Here is a 20,258-nt window from a genome sequence, read left to right as displayed (position 1 = left end):
AATTCTGAAAACAAAACGTTGTCTATGAATGTGCTTTTTCAGTTTGTGGTTAGGCCATAATTAAAGGTTTGTAAGTCGTTATCTGGCAACTCTACCTTTCTTTGTTTATCACAAAGTTATTTAAATGTAAGAACTTTTGTCATTTGTCCCAATGACAATTTTAATGGTGTGTTTAATAGCAGTTTTGGCTTTTTCCCCTTAGAATTTAGTGAAGTAAGCTTTTGTAAAATTACAGTTCATGATGGCTATCTTCTTTCTTTTGCAATGTGAGTTCTTTATGAAGAGCTTTTTATTAGCTCTTCTGAAATTTTAATATTGTGTCCTGTCTGCATATAGCTGTTGATCCAGAAATCATAGCTCGAGGTACTGTTGGCTTTTCTGGAGCAGAGTTGGAGAATCTTGTGAACCAAGCTGCTTTAAAGGCAGCTGTTGATGGAAAAGAAATGGTTACGATGAAGGAACTAGAGTTTTCCAAAGATAAAATCCTAATGGGTAGGTTTTCTTTTTTTCTTCTTTTTTTTTCCCTATCTTATACTGTTCATTATGTTAGAGGAAAAATTCTTTTTTTTTTAATTGCCACTTGGTAATTTTTGGTTTGGTGGTACTTCACTCTTTATTTATTTATTTATTTATTTATTGGCTGCATTGGGTCTTTGTTGCTGCGCGCGGGCTTTCTCTAGTTGCGGCGAGCGGGGGCTACTCTTCATTGCGGTGCACAGGCTTCTCATTGCGGTGGCTTCTCTTCTTGTGGAACATGGGCTCTAGGAGTGTGGGCTTCAGTAGTTGTGGCTCACGGGCTCTAGAACTCAGGCTCGGTAGCTGTGGCACACGGGCTTAGTTGCTCCGCGGCATGTGGAGTCTTGCTGGACCAGAGCACGAACCCATGTCCCCTGCATTGGCAGGTGGATTCGTAACTACTGTGCCACCAGGGAAGTCCGAGAAAAAAACTCTTAATTTTGAGAGAAAGTTTATAAAAAATAAAGGTATAGAAACATGCAAATACATACTCTAACAGAGCAACACAGTTTGGCCTCTTACAGAACAAATATATTATAACTTATATTACACTCTTTGCGGGGCATGAGTGCCCATGTCTTTCCTCTTGTCCGATATTGCTGATAAAAGAATAGTTAATTTTACTGTTTTTCAGTATTTAATTTTTATTTTAAATCTTGAATTGCCTTCAAAACAGGTTAGTTATGATATTCCTGTTAAATTAGAAGTTTATTTTCTAGAAATAGAATTAAGCTTTTCCTTTTGATATAAGGATTAAGATGATAGTTTTTACAGTTTGGTTTTCAGTTGACAAATTATGGTTTACATGTGTTGTAGAGTGGAGTCAACTCATTTTTTAAACTTTCACACTTTTAAAATATTTATTAATGACATTAAATCATATTACTCTAAGAATGACTTCGAGGCAAAGGAGCTTCATTCATTTAAATATACCTTCCTAATGGAGTATTTTACTTAAGTAAATTTTTATTCTTAGGGCCTGAGCGTAGAAGTGTGGAAATTGATAACAAAAACAAAACGATCACAGCGTATCATGAATCTGGTCATGCTATTATTGCATACTACACTAAAGATGCTATGCCTATCAACAAAGCTACAATCATGCCACGAGGGCCAACACTTGGACATGTGAGTATCTTTAGTTTTTCTTTTCTTTCAGATAGTGCTCCCCAGGAGCTTATATAGGAAATTGCTGATGAAAACATTTCAAAAGAAAATTCAGCTACTTCCTAGGTGTGTTGATACTTTCTTCTTTAACTTCTTCAACTGTCTTGAAATCAGACATACTTGTGAAATTTATCTGCTAATAAAGGATATCCTTAATATTTCAGATAATATATTTACATTATGAAATGTAATTCAGGAATGACAGCAAAATATAATTCTTAAATATGTAGTTGTTCTTTTCCCCTCAAAAGAAATTATGTATCATAGTGACTGGTTCAATAGTTTTTCTAAGTTTTTTCTCATTGAGTAGAAGTTTCATTTTCATATCTAATTATAGACTTTTTATTTATTTATTTAATTTTATTTTTGGCTGCGATGGGTCTTCTTTGCTGCATGCAGGCTTTCTCTCGTTGAAGCGAGAGGGGGCTGCTCTTCATTGCAGTGTGTGGGCTTCTCATTGCAGTGGCTTCTCTTGTTGCAGAGCACAGGCTCTAGGCGCGCGGGCTTCAGTAGTTGTGGTACATGGGCTCAGTGATTGTGGCTTGCAGGCTCTAGAGCGCGGGCCCAGTAGTTGTGGCGCACAGGCTGAGTTGCTCTGCGGCATGTGGGATCTTCCCAGACCCGGGCTCGAACCATGTCCCCTGCATTGGCAGGCAAATTCTTAACCACTGCACCACCAGGGACGTCCCTATAGACGTTTTAAACATTTTTGTGCAACGAGGGACAAACAGTTGTATTGCATCATCAACTACTTATTATTTATAAACTGCACTTTTGCTTTCCTCATTTTGTACATAGCTGGTTTGGTCATCAATCACCATGACCATCTCTATTAAATGCCGCTGAGCTTTCAGCATCATGGTATTAAGTAAGGTCATGGGAGACAAATGATAATTCAGGTTAATTAATGTAAGTGTTTCAAAACTGTGTCTGAATTTTTTCTTTGTTTTTCAATTGTCTAGGTGTCCCTGTTGCCTGAGAATGATCGATGGAACGAAACTAGAGCTCAGCTTCTTGCTCAGATGGATGTCAGTATGGGAGGAAGAGTGGCAGAGGAACTTATATTTGGAGCTGATCATATTACAACAGGTTGGCTGTAAAGAATAGCTTTGGTTCAAATTGTGTTTGTTGGTTTAAAGATTTTTTTTAACTTGAGTATTATGTATATTTTAAAATTTTAGGTGCTTCCAGTGATTTTGATAATGCAACCAAAATAGCAAAGCAGATGGTCACCAAATTTGGAATGAGTGAAAAGGTAATGGCTAATTTTAATCCTTCCTCATGTATCAAATGTTGATGTGCCAAGTGTCTCTTTGTGAGATAGGGCTCTCATTATAAGTTGATAGATTTTCCCCTATCTCATTCCAGATGGATTTAACAAAGCTTACTCTAAACTAAATGTCATTTTCTGAGAAATGTAACATACTCTTTCCATTCTAGCTGCTCAAACAGTAAGAGTTATTACTTCATGAATTAACCAAATGATAATATAAATTCTTTAGCTTTTTTTATTCATATGTCATCGAAGACCTACTTGTTGAGCTTGCTTACTTTGCCCTTTCCACATACTTCACGTTCCTACATTATCACTGTGGCTCCATAAAGCATTTCCAGTACTCTGTGAAGTGTGGATTTCTGGACAGAATAGCTGCTAAGGTTTTCTAAGATGGTACTCAGAACAATACTTAGGATTTAACATTTTCTCTCTTGCTCACACTTTTTAGTATTATACTTGCAGAAGAATAATGAAGTTTTTTTGCCCTCAAGGGCATTTTTATATTGTATTTTTTCCTTGCCCCCATGATATTTATTTTCTTATGTATAGGATAGTACTTCCTCTGTTACATACATTAGTGTTGGAGGTTTTTCTGTTGGATTTCTTTCTTTTCATTGATTTTAGCTTGGAGTTATGACCTACAGTGATACAGGGAAACTGAGTCCAGAAACTCAATCTGCTATTGAACAGGAAATCAGAATCCTTCTGAGGGTAATGATCTTTTTTTTTTAATGTTTATTTATCTATTTAGTCAAAATGTGCCTAAATATTTGGGTGCTTGCAAAAAACCTAAAGTTCCTCTGTTTTATAAAGTTAATAGGTGCACCGTTGCTGCCGTGATTAAATATGTCATAGACTGGAACCCCTGATCATAGACTGGATCTTTATTTTATTCTGGCCATAGGTTAAGAACTATATATATATATATATATATATATATATATATACATATATATATATGTATGTATATGTATGTATATGTATATGTATATATGTATGTATATTTTTTTTTAATAAATTTATTTATTTTATTTTTGGCTGCATTGGGTCTTTGTTGCTGCACTTGGGCTTTCTCTAGTTGCAGCGAGCAGGGGCTGCTCTTCATTGCGGTGGCTTCTCTTGTTGCTGAGCACAGGCTCTAGGGCGCGGGCTTCAGTGGCTGTGGTGCGGGACTTCAATGGTTGTGGCGCGTGGGCTTAGTTGCTCCGTGGCATGTGGGACCTTCCTGGACCAGGGATTGAACCCACGTCCCCTGCATTGGCTGGCGGATTCTTAACCACTGTGCCACTAGGGAAGCCCAGAACAATTTACATTGTGATTTAAATATTCAGTTCTACTTTAGCTGATATATTTCTAATATTTTATGTATTTTCTTTAATTTGATTATTTTACTTGGACATGGTTATGTTCAAAATGTCTAGTAATTGTATTGTGCTTATATGACCTGTGTTTCTTGGTGTTGGTAAATTCATTTTTACATTTTCCACCCAATTTTATAAGGACAAAAATATAATTCACTAGTAAAATATTGGCATAAACATTGTACAGGCAAATATGACACTGCCAAAAATGAACTGTTATTACTGCCGTTATTCATAAGCTGATAAACTTAATTCAGACTCACCTTTGGAAAGAGAGTTGAAGGATTTAAGTCAAGGTGGGTTGCAAAAAAAAAAAAAATGTATGGAAGTCAGGGATCACCTTTAATGATACTGTATTACAATATTGAGAGGTAAGTGTTTTACCAAGTAAAAGAATGGAAATTATATCTTTTCTGGCCATTCTAGATTGAGTAAATTGGTGAAATCTCAAGAGGCAAAAGGAGCAAACTCCCTTTCCTTTTAGCACGTATTTTGAAAAGAGAAATAGATATCTGTGTTCACAGACCTTATTTAGAAAGCAGATAAGTACAATGTATACTTTTATTTCTTAAGTAGCTTTTTGTTTAAGTAGTCCTCAGTTATCTCTATGATAGATTTTGAGGTTAAAAATATAACATTTGAAAGTATGAAAGAGTTATCTTTAGGGAACCAAGCTTTTAAATGCTTTTATCTTTCATAAATAGAAGTCAATAGATTTTATAGTTTTTTAGGGTACATAAAGGCTTTTTATCTCATTTAGGGTTTTTGCTTCTCCTAAGGTTTCTGCCTCTTACATATCTGCTTTGTATTTCAGGATTCGTATGAGCGAGCAAAACATATCTTGAAGACTCATGCAAAAGAGCACAAGAATCTAGCAGAAGCTTTATTGACCTATGAGACTTTGGATGCCAAAGAGATTCAGATTGTTCTTGAGGGGAAGAAATTGGATGTGAGATGATAGCTCTTGATGCATTGTTGGTTTTATTGCAAGACCATAAGTAGCACTGCAGTAGTCGTATTTTGCAACACTTTTCTCCCATTCTTGGTATCACTCAAGGGTGTGAAACACTTTGTCAGTCTTTTGTCACATTTATCTAATTTTGATTATTCTCATGATGGACACCTACTGCAAATAGCAATTTATTAAAGAAAATAAAGAACTATCAGGATTGAAAACAGCTTGTTTGAGAAATGTCAATCAGTTATTAAGTTGAAAATAAGTAATGATTTTATGGTTGGTTACAGTGCTAGATGTGAATAGAAATTGTGCCTTTAGCTCTTGGGAAGTATTTTTACTTAGGAAAATAAAATTCTTGAAGGATTGTCTTTATTTCTAGATAGTACCACTTATCTTTGATAAAGAAATGATGCTATTTGGCTATTGGTAAATCATATTTCTACATACATCAGTGGAAACTTCATTAAGATGCACTTAATTATGATCTAGATTGACCATATATAAAGTGTTTTTTTAAAAATCTAAGAGTAGAGAAATGTGAACCTACAGATACAATTGGAATTTAAATGATTATTATAAGCTTTTTAAAATGCAGCTTGCATTTTCATGGTCTTTTTTTTTTTTAACATTACTCTCACTCTGAAAATGAAGTTTATTTCAGAGCAGCAGTATTTTGTTAAATAAACAAGTAACACACCTCAAATTATGAATAACTATGTAATTATGCTTTGCATTAAAACCAAAATAAAACCAAAAACCCAGTCCCGTTCAGAGTGAACTTTTGAATTATGCTGTGTTAGAAATGGAAAGTTGTGTTTATTTTTCAGTCAGATTTTGTGAATATGAATGTGTTACAGAATTTACAGATGACTTTATTTAACTCAGTAGAAAAATTATTTTAGAGCACATTATATTGGTTTTACAACCATATTATATTCTTGAAGTGATTTTATTAAAATTACCTACAGTTTTCTAGTAACTTTTAAGCTGTATATGGTCTTCGTTGAGGTTGGTAGAGGGAGCTTGCTACATGATATTCTTGCCCTTTTATTTGGGTAATTTAAAATTTTGATGTACTTTCAAACTTAGAGAAACATTACCAGAATAATACAAGGAATTCCCATATACCCTTGATTCAGATATACCAGTTATTTTCATTTGCCCATTCTTTATTGCCCCTGCTTCCTTTCTCCCTTTCTCCTCTCTTCCCTCCCTCCCTCCTTCCCTCCGCTTCTCTCTGTGTTTATATATATATGAGTATACATGTCTTTGCGTGGACACACGTTTTCATTTGTCTTGGTAGACTTCTAGAAATTGCTGTGTGATGTGGCGAGTTTCTGTTTAACTTTTTAAGAACCTGATGAACTGTTTTGAAAGTAACTATATAATTTTATGTTCCAACTACCAGTGTATGAAGGTTCCCGTTTCTCCATATGTTGTACAGTGTTTCTTATAGTCTTGTCTTTTTGACAGAGCCAATCTAGTGGGTATGAAGTAGAATCTCATTGTGGATTTAATTTTACATTTCCCTAGGACTAGTGATTTTGAACATCCTCTGCTAGGCTTTTGGTCATTTGTATATCGTCTTTGGAGAAATGTCTGTTGAAATCCTCCCTTCCCTCTTTGGGTTGTTGTCTTCTGTGTTGTAAGAGATCATATATTCTAAAGACAAGTCCTTGATCATATGGATCTTGTTTTTTTTTTTAATCCAGTCTGAAACTCTCTGTTGTTTGAGTAGGATGTTTAGTTCATTCATATTTAATATTTATGTAGTTTATGTATTTATGTAGTTGCTTTTACATCTGCCATTTGCATTTGTTTTCTGTTTTTCTCATATCTAAAGAGATCCCTGTGTTCCTCTTCTTTTTTTTTGGCTGCACAGCATGGCTTGTGGGATCTTAGTTCCCCAACAGGAATTGAACCCGGGCCCTTGGCAGTGAGAGAACGGAGTCCTAACCACTGGACTAACAGGAAATTCCCTGTTCCTCCTATTGTGAGTTATGTCTTAGCAGTTGCTCTAGGGATGACAGTATGCATTTATCACTCTTAATCACAGGCTCCTTCAAAATAATACAAGTTTAATTCTGTCAAAATGTAGTAAATTTGTTCCAGTATATCTCCTTTTCTTTCCTTTGTGCTATTGTTGTCATGTTACATCTGTACGTGTTACAACAACTTAATACAATGATTAACTACTGGTTTATATAATCTTAAATCCTCTGTCTTTATCTGGGGATGTCTTTATTTTGCCTTTGTTTTTTAAGAATATTTTTGCTGGATATAGAATACATGATTAACAGTTTATTCTTTTCTTTTTTTTTCGCGGTACATGGGCCTCTCACTGTTGTGGCCTCTCCTGTTGCGGAGCACAGGCTCCGGACGCGCAGGCTCAGTAGCCATGGCTCACAGGCCTAGCCACTCCGCAGCATGTGGGATCTTCCCGGACCGGGGCACGAACCTGTGTCCCCTGCATCGGCAGGCAGACTCTCAACCACTGCACCACCAGGGAAGTCCAACAGTTTATTCTTTAATCACTTTGAATGTGTCGTCCCACAGCCTCTGACTTCCATTATTTTTGGTGAAAAGACAGCTGTTAATGGTAATTTTGGTCTCCTTTTCCGATAGGTTGTTTTTCACTTGCTGCTTTCAAGAATTTTTTCTTAGCCTTGTCTTTTAACAGTTTGACTATGATGTTTATAAATGTGGACATCTTTGAGTTTTTCCTACTTGGGATTCGTTGAACTTCTTGGATCTGTAGATTAATGTTTTTCATCAGATTTGAGACGTTTTTGGCAATTATTTCTTCAAATATATTTATTTGCCCTTTCTCTCTTCTTCTGGGATTCTCCTTTCACATATGTTGATCTGGTTTCTGAGGCTTTGTTCATTTTTTTCATTGCTTTTCTCCCTCTCCTCTTCAGATTAAATACTTTCTGTTGATTCAGCTTCAAGTTCACTGATTCTTTCTTCTTCTTTCAACTGAATTTTTCATTTCATGTATTATATTCTTCAGCTCCAAGTTTCTATCTGGTTCTTTCATATACCTTGTATCTCTTTACTGAGATTCTTCATACATTGCATCATTTTCATCATAGCTCTCATTAATTTTTTAAACATGAATTCCATTAGTTCTTTGAACATGTTCATAATAGCTGCTTTTAAGTCTTTGCTCATTCTAACATCTGGAGATACTCAGTTCCTATTGAATGCTTTTCTTCCTCAGTAAGGGTACACTTTCTTCTTTCTTTGCTTTGTAATCTTGTTGAATTTCAGATAATGTAGCAATTACTAATTCTGAATTTTTCCCCAGAGGGTTGTTCTTGTTTTATTTAGTAACTTGCCACCAGTAAATTTGTGAAATCTGTCTCCACAGCAGTGTGCAGTCACCAATGTCTCTACTCATTTTTTAAAATAATAAATCTTGCTTCCTAAGCATTGCTGCTGGATTGCATAGCTTAGGTTATAGCCAAAGATTGGACAGAGGTTGTGTTCAAACCCCATCAGTCAGGCCTCCACTCTGCCAGTGGATCTGTGTGGGCTGGCAAGTACATTCAGTGTTCAGGTCATTTTCAAGTCTGTTCTGGTCTGTGCTTTCTGTTGGGCTTTTTTGCTTCTCCCTTGTGCATATGTGCAGGCTTTGGCAACCATGGGTATGTGGGTGGCCTGAACCAGCTTCAGTTTCCGCTTTGCATGCCTGTACATCTGGAGTATATAGAGTGCTTATCAAACCCAGATGGCTGTCTTACCTCCTAGAACTTCCGGTGAAATCCCTAGCTACTCTGTTGTTTGCCCCAAACAGGACTACAACCTCACTGAGCCTTGTTTGCTTACCACTGAGCTCCCAGGTTAACTTACAATGCATCATATCAAATGAGTCCCCTCTGGCAGTGACAACAAGCCTTGTTCCCTGGGTCTGCTGTTGCCCTGGTTGAACTACTGCACCCGTAGACCTGGCCCAGGATGTGGCAGCACAGTAATCCCACAGGCTCACAGGTTATTTCCCTAACTGGGTTTCATGAATAAGCACTTCTTAGTGTGTTGCAGATCTTCAGTTAATTTCCAGAGTGCTGAAATGGCTGTTTTATTAAACAGTTTATCCAAATTTATAGCTGCTTTTTAAAAAATGGAGAGGGAAGAGATATGGGAACATATGTATATGTATAACTGATTCACTTTGTTATAAAGCAGAAACACACCATTGTAAAGCAATTATACCCCAATAAAGATGTTAAAAAAAAAATGGAGATGATTTGTCAACCTCCTCCCCTCATCATGCCAAAAGTATATTTCCCCAGCTTATTCTGAGTCACATTTCAACCAAATCAGTTTAATAAGAATGGACTTTGAGAGGGCTTGTAAACTTTTTAAAGCTGTCCATTGAAAGCTACCACAATGCCAGAGTTTTACAAGTAACCTATACCTATTAAATAGATTACTTGTGGAAATTGATAAATGTTTTATTTTTAGATATTCTTCGTTCATATTCATTTTAAAGTAAATACTGAGTTACTACAATCTGGCTAGTTATAAGCATTTTTCTTAATGTAAGTATGTAATATTTTAATAAAATATGTTGGAATGTAGACTTGATCTTTGAATTGAAAAAATAACACCTAGTCATGGACATAAAATTTGGAGAGTTGATACATTTGAACTGAGGATTTTATTTCTATGCAGATTCTCCCCTGCCCCCATTCTGTCACATGAATCCCTATCCTTTTGGGCAAGAATGTGATTCCCCGACACACACCCCTCCCCACCTTTAAAACAGAAACTTAATTTAGTTATGTATCAATGCTTCATATGGGAATATAATGGATAGCTAATCTGTTATGAATTTGAGAATGTATTTCATGAAAAAAGAAATTACAGAGCTGCCAAAGAGAGAGGGTGAGAGGGAGAGAGGTTGTAAAACCTAGTTTGGGGAACTTGATATGAATCTAATCTGCAGTTCTGGGAGCAGGTATGTAACTCATACCCAGGGAACCTGGAATCTGAAGGAACTGGTAGGTTACTTTGGCTCAGGACAGGAGAAGAACTGCTATGTGTTGAGACTGTTCTGCACTCTCAGCATTTGCTTTGACAAAGACTGTTTGAGTGCTTATCGAGGACCAGATGTTAGTCAAGCGTGAAGGAGAGAAAGTGAGCCATGGTGGTGGATCCACGTTGGATACCACACAAAAGGGCCACTTAGAGGTGTGAACAGGCCTCAGAACAGGACAGTCCAAAGTGGGGCTCTGGATTCCTTAAGAACTAAGAAGAAAGAATAAATTACATTCACTTAGGTCAATGGAGTTACAGGTGAGAACAGCTGTGGGCACAGAAGTGCCCCTGAGAGAAAGAGTCAGCTCTAAAACAATTGCCAGATCCAGACTGCTCAAAACCATCTCACATAAGAACTCTACCGCCTCCTGCAGTTTTGAACCTGGCAGCATGGGAAACCCTAATTAGCCAGCTGAAGGAAGGGGACCATGCCTACTTTCCACCCCTACTGCAGGTGGTCTGCCTGTAGCATGGCCTAGCTGATTAACTCTGACTTGGCATTTTTATAGTTCCGTATAGTTATGCGGGGCTGGACATTGTTTTTCAGTGCTTTGTGAGTTAAAGCAACTCTGGACTTACTACTTGAGAGTAAGGGTTTTCAACCTGGGTTGGGAGAAGAACCTCTGAATATTTAAAAGGGTAGTGGGAGATGAAGTTGCCTTCTAATTATATCCCATGAGTCAAAAATAGCGGTTACATATATTAACAGACTTTTGTTTGAACATTTTTCTGGGTGATATAATTCTATTCATAAGATTTTTCAAAACTGAAATATTTGTGTAATTTCCATCATAATCATGTATGGGGTATGTGTGTGAGTAACTATTTTAACAAAGCTTCTAATGTCTTAGTATTTTTTAAAATTTTTATTGACGTATAGTTAATTTACAGTGTTGTATTTCAAGTGTACAGCAAAGTGATTCAGTTATACATATATATATCTATATATATTCTTTTCCAGATCCCTTTCCATTATAGGTTATTACAAGATATTGAGTATAGTTCCCTGTGCTATACAGTAGGTCCTTGTTTATCTGTTTTATATATAGTAGTATGTATATGTTAATCCCAAACTCCTAATTTATCTCCCACCACCATACCCCTGCTATCCCCTTTGGTAACCATAAATTTGTTTTCTATGTTTGTGAATCTATTTCTGCTTCGTAAATAAAATAAGTTTATTTGTATCATTTTTTTTTAGATTCCACATATAAGTGATATCATGATGTCTTTCTCTGACTTGACTTCACTTAATAATCTCTAGGTCCATCCATGTTGCTGCAAATGGCATTATTTCATTCTTTTTTATGGCTGAGTAATATTCCATTGTATATGTATACTACATCTTCTTTATCCATTCACCTGTCAGTGGACATTTATCGAAAAGACACATGCATCCCGGTGTTCATAGCAGCACTATTTGCAATATCCGAAACATCATGGAAGCAACATAAATGTCTTGGTATTTTTTATATCATTTTATTTTTTCCTCCCCCTTATATGATATTTTATTGTACTATATTATGGTTCAGTATTCTTTCCCCTTAAAATTCCTATGCAATTTAGTCATGTTATATTTCCATAATCATTATCAGTTTAATATTTTTAATATTGAAATAGCTAATCTAGGGATTTAGTAGAATGATCTATTTATTGTTTAAATGGGGACAAGAGAAACTGCTTTTAGTTGATTACAGCTCTTATTTCCCCCTTTATTCTATTGATAACATTTTTATGCTTATGTTAAAATTCAGGAATTATTTTGTGGGATCTTATTGTTTGCTCTCCATTTTATGTTGGTAAACTCTAAGGTTATATATAAATCCTTGGTCCTTTTAGCTTCTCTCTATATTTTTGTATCATCTGTATGCTGATGACTTCTTAGTCTTTCTCTACAGCCCTTTTCCATTTAGGCTACATGTCCAACTGTTTTTCTCTATAGCATTTGATTTGTATGTTCATAAGAAGCTGTTCTTGGGGACTTCCCTGGTGGTCCAGTGGTTAGGACTCTGCACTCCCAATGCACGGGGCACAGGTTCAAACCCTGGTCTGGGAATTAAGATCCTGCATGCCACATGGCGCGGCCAAAAGAAAAAGAAGAAGAAGAAAGAAAAAGCTGTTCTCTAATTTATTGTTTCTGTGTCTGCCTTTTCCCACCTGGTGTTGAGTTCTAGGAAGAAATCTTGAACACTTGTATCTCTAAGACTAAATGGAGTGCTTTATAGGTAGACAGCTAATAAATTTTCAGTGAGTGAAAGAATAATAGGCATTCAGTAGATTGATCCTAATTCCCCCATCAGGCAGAGCACTGGAACAGATGGGTCAGATTCTCCATAGACGTTAAATAATGCCATAGAGGATGTGAGTAGTAAGTGGTTTTTTCGTCTTTGAAAATATCGCAGTGAATATAACAATAAAGAAGATGGAATGTCTTCCTGAGGAAAATCTGCCTTCTTTTTTGGAAGATAAAATGTGCAAGGTAGGACTGAATGCCAGGCTAACAGTATCTTTTACACAGAGGATCTGTTAACTGGATAAAAAGATAACTTTAAGTTCTGCAGCATGTGAAATTCCTTAAGTATTCTGGATTGATTTCATACAAGATGTGTTTTATCTTTGATCAACCAGTTGCCTCCATTCACAGTCCTGAGGCATGTTAAAGACCAGTTGTTGGTAAACTTGAGATGTTAGGAATGTCTGTATAACTCTCCTGGAAGTTCTGAACTAGGTGATGAAAGAGACAGAGGTGCAAGAAGACGGAGAAAGAAGAGACAAAATATGGAGGATTGGAGAAGATGGTTGCTAAAGGATTTCCAGGAAGAACAAAGAGAGACTGTGTTTATATTATTCGGAAATAAGCATCATTATCTAAAAAGAAACCCAAATCAACTATAACCAAAATATCAAATGACTGAATGATTATAAGAAATTTGTGAATCAAACTGTGCAAAGCCTGGGGCTTCCCTGATAGCGCAGTGGTTGAGAATCTGCTGCCAGTGCAGGGGACACAGGTTCGATCCCTGGTCCTGGAAGATCCCAAATGCCTCGGAGCAACTAAGCCCGTGTGCCACAACTGCTGAGCCTGCACTCTAGAGCCTGTGAGCCACAACTGCTGAGCCCGTGTGCCACAAGTACTGACGCCCACACTCCTAGAGCCCGTGCTCTGCAACAAGAGAAGCCACCGCAGTGAGAAGCCCATGCACCGCAACGAAGAGTAGCCCCTGCTCGCCACAACTAGAGAAATCCCACATGCAGCAATGAAGACCCAACACAGCCTAAATTAATTAATTAATTTAAAAAAAACTATGCAAAGCCTGATGCACAATGTTTCCTGGTGGAGGGAGCATAGCTCCCACCAAGTAGAAGCATCTTGTCAGCATTAACTCTGCTAGGCCAAAAGGTTCATAATTTTTTATTTTTAATTTTGCTGAAAGATAATGTTTTATACTGTTACAGCACAAAGAAAACTGACTTCAAAATTTATCAAAACTTAATGTGATTTTTTTTCTTCCTGTTTGGGAAGTTGATAGGAGGGCAAGTGCATACTTGTACCCTGGTTCCGCTTTCTGTATGCTGCTTCATCCTTGTTAGATTTTAAGATTCTTAAGTTCATGCTTCTTCTTAGTGTCATAAGATCTCCTCAAATCCTCTCATATAAAATTTGAAGAAAGAGTTGTTAAAGGAGTACATGTATGGTAAAAAGAATGTCTCTCTTGGTTGGGTTTTATAAAAAATACACTTTTTTTTTTTAAATACACCTTTTCTAAAAGTGAACTATTACTATGCTTCTCGGTACCCCGAATCACAAATTTCATTTATCCACCAAAGCTGCTGTTGGTCACTGTTAGAACTGATTATATGGTTAGCATTGTATTTTGTAAATTACTTGTGATGCCAAGGTGATGTTTAGGATTTGTGCTTAACTCTGGGGGAAATATTTCTTTAAATGGATAATGCTGATTTTTTTTAAGAGGGTTAACATAAATCATAACAGTGGGAAAATAAATTTTTACCAGAACTTTTAAACTATCTCCTATTTCCTATGCACCTAATACCATCAGCATGAAGTCATCCACATAATGGGTAAATTTGATGTCCTGTAAGGTAGTGAGAATATCAAGATCTCGGTGGATTAAATTACCACAGAATTATCAGCATTTGATGAACAAATGTTGTCTTGAGGCAAGATGATGAAGGTTGAACCCCTATCCATATCAAGTAAGAGTAGAAAGCTTCTGGTACCCTTAGTTAATTTGTGAACTGATTGTATCCTTTGATCATTAAAAAAAAAAAATTTAGGGGACTTCCCGTGCAGTGCAATGGTTAAGACTTCGCCTTCCAATGCAGCGGGTGTGGGTTTGATCCCTGGTTGGGGAGCTAAGATCCTTCATGCCTCACAGCCAAAATAACCAAAACATAAAACAAGCAGTATTGTAACAAATTCAGTGAAGACTTTAAAAATGGTCCACATCAAAAAAGCTTTTTAAAAAATTTAGTTCCTTGATTGTAAACAAAGAAAGAATGTTTTATTAATTATGCATGTTAATGCCTTATCTGTATTTGCATTTATACTGAGTGTGTGTGTGTGTGTGTGTGTGTGTGTGTGTGTGTGTGTGTGTGTGTGTGGCTGCACCGGCCCTGGCAGCAAAAGCGCCAAGTCCTAACCACTGGACCGCCAGGGAATGCCCTAAACTAAGTTTTTTGGTCACAAATTTTATGTGGCCAAATGTACTGATATTTTCTTTTGACACTTCCATTGTTTTTGTTTGGAAAATCTTCAAAAACTTATAAATAATACCACTCATCCATATTTTCTTCTAAAATATTTAATGGTTTCATTAAAAAGACTAAACATTTTTACTAACCTGGAGTTTCTTTTGGTGTATATGTTGAGATATGTAGTTAACTGCTTATCACTAATTGATTTTTCCCAAACCATTTATTAATAATCTATATCATTCTCATTGATCTGTATAGTTTCTCTTATGTTAATAAGTTCTCACCTCCTACTGTTTTCCAGTAATATGCTTACTCTTCTGTAGGCTAGTATTTAATAATTATATTTTTATATTTACTAATTATATATTTTATAATCTAACAGAAAAAATTTATCTTTCTTTAAACATATTTAAAGCTATTTTATTTTAACTAGAAACAAATCACTATATGTCTGTGCAAAAGCAACATATGTTTATTGCTGAAAAGTTAGAAAATATAAATAAGAAAATAAATATGAAAGAAGGAAGACCTTAGTAGTGAGAGTGGATGTAGCTATGCCTCATTCTCCTAACACTGGGTCCCCCACGTGCAGGGTTCTGAGGGGTGATGTTAAGCTTTATGCCCTACCTCCTTCCCCTCTTAGAACCCACTTGGGTCCCAGGTTGGTGACTGAGGCACCTAATTTGTTTCCAGTGAAAAAAGTTTGGCCACAAAGGGGATGGCCATAACACCTTTCTTGGTACCAACTCCTTATAAAACTAAGAGGTCCTATGTTTGCCACAGACTCAAGCGAAAAACGGCTTAAGACTTTATGAAGTAGAGATGCCGACCAGTTTTTCTTGTAGATGGAAGTGCATTGCTGGCTGACTATAGTCATGAGAAAATAAGCTCAGTACCAATAAGAGAATGATAATAAGAATAAGAGAAAATAAGCTCAGTGCCTTCTCATAGGAAGCAAAGACCCTCGGAAGGGCTAAAGTAGGCACGTTGCCAACTGATGCTCTATATCCTCACAATGCTGGGGGGTCAGGGACACAGGGGATAGTCTGGATTCTATGGGGGAGAAGTATGGAAGTAAAACAGCTGAAATTTTAACTTGCATTCCTAATGAGTTTCAATGTTTGAGAGTTACAAAGAAAAGTTAGAAACACCCCAGTCTGACTACGGAATCTCAGGAGTCACAGATGGTGTGTACTCTGGCTAGGTAGCGAAGGTAGGAAGAGGGTGAAAATCTTTTCCAGCTATAAACTGCCATGATAAGCAGAAATTATCCTAAGGGGGCCACAGAGATGAGGGGTATGTTGGGTATGAAAATGCTCAGATCAGGTCTCCAGTGCTAGGGACAGGGTAACCAACCATGCCAGTTTTCCCAGGACTGTCTTGGTTTTATCACTGATAGTCCTGTGTCCCAAGAATGCCCCAGTCCTGGGCAAAGTGGGGAACCTACTTGGGACACATAGTAGACTGACAGCCCCAGCAGCTGTCCTTCTGGATCCATGTCTGTGTCTGTCCTATGCCCATGCTTCCCACGACTGCTCCCAGCCATTATACCCACAATAGGGGTAAAATACAGGCCCATTCCTGGAAGATGCGGGATTTATTTTTCATATGACTTTGGCTCCAGGATTCCCCTTTGGCCTGGCCAGAAATGTTGTTATAACTGTGCTGCAGTTTTAGACTCTCTCTACCCAATCCTCTTTGTTTCCCTCTACCTCCACTTCTTCCATTCTTCCTAGCTCCCTCTCTCCATAATTTTCTATGGCCACTTAACATATTACCACAAATTTTGTGGCTTAAAACCACACATATTTATAGTATAGTTCTGGAGGTCAGAGGTCTGAAATGATTCTCACTGAGCTAAAATCAAGGCTGCATTCCTTTCTGGAGGGTCTAGAGGACAATTAGTTTTCTTGTCTTTTCTGACTTGTAGAGGCCACCTGTATTCCTTGGCTTGTGGCCCCTTCCATCTTCAAAGCCAGCAATGACCTGTCGAGTCTTTCTCACATCATTCTGACACTTCTGCCTCCTCCTTCCACGTATGAAGGACCCTTGTAATTTCACTGGACCCACCTGAATTTGTTCAGGCATCCATAACATGGATCATGGATTTTTTCATCATAAAACAGGTATTACTCTGACATTATTAATTCCATTAGCATATCTATTAAATAAATATGCAGGAAACCACCAGGGCATTATTTGAGTCTTAGATAAGCATGGGAGCTCTAAGCAACAACTTTACTTTAAAAAAAAAAAATTTATTTATTTGGCTGTGCCAGGTCTTAGCTGGCAGCACTTGGGCTTTTTTAGTTGCAGCATGTGGCATCTAGTTCCCTGACCAGGGATCGAACCTGGGCCCCTGGCACTGGGAGTGTGAAATCTTAACCCCTGGACCACCAGGGAAGTCCCTAAGCAACAACTTTCTAGAGGGCATCTGTTTGCAAAGAAATCTGGGAATCTTAGTTTTCAAGTGCTTGGGGATCCAGGTAGCATTTGACAAAGGACATAACAGAAGTTCAGAGTTGGCCTAGCATATACTCCTTGAGTATCTCTGGTCTATACAGAAACACTAGAATCAACCAAATCTTGACAACCTACCTGGAGTCCTGGTGTGTGGTTCTCATCTCCCTACAGCCTGGTAATGTCTTTGACCCTCATTCCAGGCTGCATCAGCAAGTGTCAGAGTCTTCCTCAGATGTCACCATAGGGAGCCTTTACTGGTCTCATAGGTCACCCTGGGGAGTACTGCAGAGACAAATAGAGGACAAAAGATAATTTTCTGGTTGGGCTATTATAGGAAGAAAATTGTGGGTGGTCAGAGTTGAAACCAGTCACACACACCAAAACCATTTGGTCCAGCTAAGCTGGATAGACCTAAGAAATGTTTTTTGTTTTTGCTCATTGCTCTTTCACCGGTGAAGACACTGTCTGGAACCAGCTATCACTTCAACAGGGACCCTGCCTCCTTCCAGAGTTTTTCGGTGCAATTGCTTTCTTTCTTTCTTTTTGTTTTTGGCTGTGCTGCATTCCCCAACCAGGGATGGAACTCGTGCTTGCTGCAGTGGAATGGCATTAAATTGCCTCTGAAGAATAAGTACCTAAATTAATACCTGTAGTTTGTCTTGCTGTAAAATATGGCTGCCAAACTTTCAAATTTTGCTGGTGCATCTTGTGCAATGGTGGTATCTGTTACTTTTTAATTTGGTTAATAAAAATTCTTAAAATCATTAACATGATTTTGATCTTCAAATCATTAACAAATGTAATAGAAACCTGCTGAGTTTGGGGATAGCTGGTTTTGTATTAACTGTTGTTGTGAGCCTGCTTCTGCTTCTGTCTGTTTCACCCACAATACCAGGTTTGGTTTAATTGTATTGTAACTGTATAATTACAGTAATTGTATAATTACTGGATCAAGTACTACATTAAAAGGAGTTTCTGTATACAGTCGCCTGTTTCTACCAGTATGGAGTATGGAGTCAACCTATTTTGCTTTATTCCTAAGAAATGGAATAAAGATGGAAACACAAATTACAGATAGAGAAAGATGGAAGCAAGGGAAAAGATTATTTAAAGTTTGGGAAATTTTAGAGAATATGGGACAAGTATAAAGCATAAGAGGATTCATAAAAATGGAGATGATAAGATTCCACAAGGTCACTATGATGATTAGATTTAGGAGTGGGAAACAGATTTGGGTGGATAAAGCAAAGGAGCAAAGAGACTATTAAGAGAAAACAAAAGTTAGATGTCCCTATTAGTTAGCTAATTGCTGAAAAATTTGGCTAGTAGAATTTTAGGGAAATTTAGCTATATTGATTTTTTAAATTTGTAGCAACGATCTTATACTTCAATAAAAACAGTATCTTGTTTGCATTCTACTTGATTTTTTTTCATCTGCATACTATTCTTCAATATTCTTCAATCTATACCAACCAGTTTGTGCCTTCCTTAAGTACTGCCAGAAACTATCAACTCTTTCTCCTGTTACAAAATTATAGCTTAAAAAAGTTCTTCACTCTGGTTGTCAAAAGAATACACAGATATCAAACAACAATCATTTACAAATTATAATGAAAGAATAATATACCATTACCAAAAAAAGCCCAGGTACAGATATATCAAGAAGTGTACAGGATTTACATAATGAAAAAAGCTACCAAAGGCTAATGAAGGACATAAAATAAGACAAATTGAGACATAACATGTACCTGGATACACTGATACGAGAGACTGATTCTCAGTTAAAATTCTCTTAACCTAATTACAATCAAAATCTCACAAAGAACTCTCTTTAGCTTGGCATAGTGATTAAAAGTTCATCTCAAATAATGTAGAGGTAAACATTTCCAAGAGAATACTGAAAAGGAAGAATAAGGAGGGGAACCTTGGACCTGTAATAGATATTTATATTTTATACATTGCTGACGCTAGAAGAAGCAGACCAGAATGGAAAACCCAGAAACAGAAAAAACATCCGAGAATTAAATGTAAGATTAAGGGGTAAACTAGGTGAGGAAAGATGGATTGTTTGGGACAAGTGGATAATCATTTTTTTAAAAGTTCTCAAATGTTACACCATGCTCCAAAATAAATCTTGAATTGATTAAAGATTTAATTAGGGGAAAATAAAAGCAAAAACTAAAATATAAGTGAAGAAAATGTGCAGACGGAACGCTGGGCCACAGGGGAGCGTCAGGAGGCATGCGGAAACGCGTCTTCATTTCATCTGGAAAACCTGCGTTGGTTTCTCCTTAAGTTTGCACTTGATGACACCTGTTGCCACGGTCTCTGGAACCATGAAAACAGCTTTCTGTAGTTACATCTGTTAAATTCCATGGAGAAAGCCTGGGGCCCAGAGGGATGTGGAAAGGAATAAACTGAGGGATAAGGAGATTTAGAGAGTATTTTTAGGGGAGCTCTCTGGGGACGTGGCCTTCAGCATCCTGAAGCTCCCCGCCACTCTAGCCCCAGTCGCATGCGAAGACGACTTTCTCACGGGAGATTCTAACATTTGCAAATGTCCGGAAACGCTCAGCCAGCTCCCACCAACGTTGGAAAAGAACCCAGCGCGGCCCACAAAGAATCGCAGAGATTTCAGACGCTTGGGTCTCGCACATGCGCACTGGGTACTCCTGGTCTCCGGGCCTCTGTGCGCAAGCGCAGTGACGCCTTCTTACAAGGCGCGCACGCGCACTGCGTTTAGCTGTATCGCTTG

General features: G+C 37.3%; 1 protein-coding gene across 1 annotated transcript in view; it reads left to right on the top strand.

Annotated features, from left to right (window-relative positions):
- YME1L1 (YME1 like 1 ATPase) overlaps nucleotides 1–15,243 on the top strand; it is a 40,298-nt gene extending 25,055 nt beyond the window's left edge. The window contains exons 14-19 of the mRNA XM_060006064.1: nucleotides 337–492; nucleotides 1,493–1,644; nucleotides 2,646–2,772; nucleotides 2,865–2,938; nucleotides 3,584–3,670; nucleotides 5,135–15,243. Of these exons, the coding sequence (XP_059862047.1) occupies nucleotides 337–492; nucleotides 1,493–1,644; nucleotides 2,646–2,772; nucleotides 2,865–2,938; nucleotides 3,584–3,670; nucleotides 5,135–5,278 (740 nt within the window). The 3' untranslated portion in view covers nucleotides 5,279–15,243. The remainder of the gene's footprint in view (nucleotides 1–336; nucleotides 493–1,492; nucleotides 1,645–2,645; nucleotides 2,773–2,864; nucleotides 2,939–3,583; nucleotides 3,671–5,134) is intronic.
- Nucleotides 15,244–20,258: the final 5,015 nt, after the last annotated feature.

This window comes from Delphinus delphis, chromosome 2 (assembly GCF_949987515.2).
Source record: "Delphinus delphis chromosome 2, mDelDel1.2, whole genome shotgun sequence".
NCBI lineage: Eukaryota > Metazoa > Chordata > Mammalia > Artiodactyla > Delphinidae > Delphinus > Delphinus delphis.
Note: the sequence above shows the minus strand (reverse complement) of the source record. Positions and strands in the feature narration are given on the sequence as shown.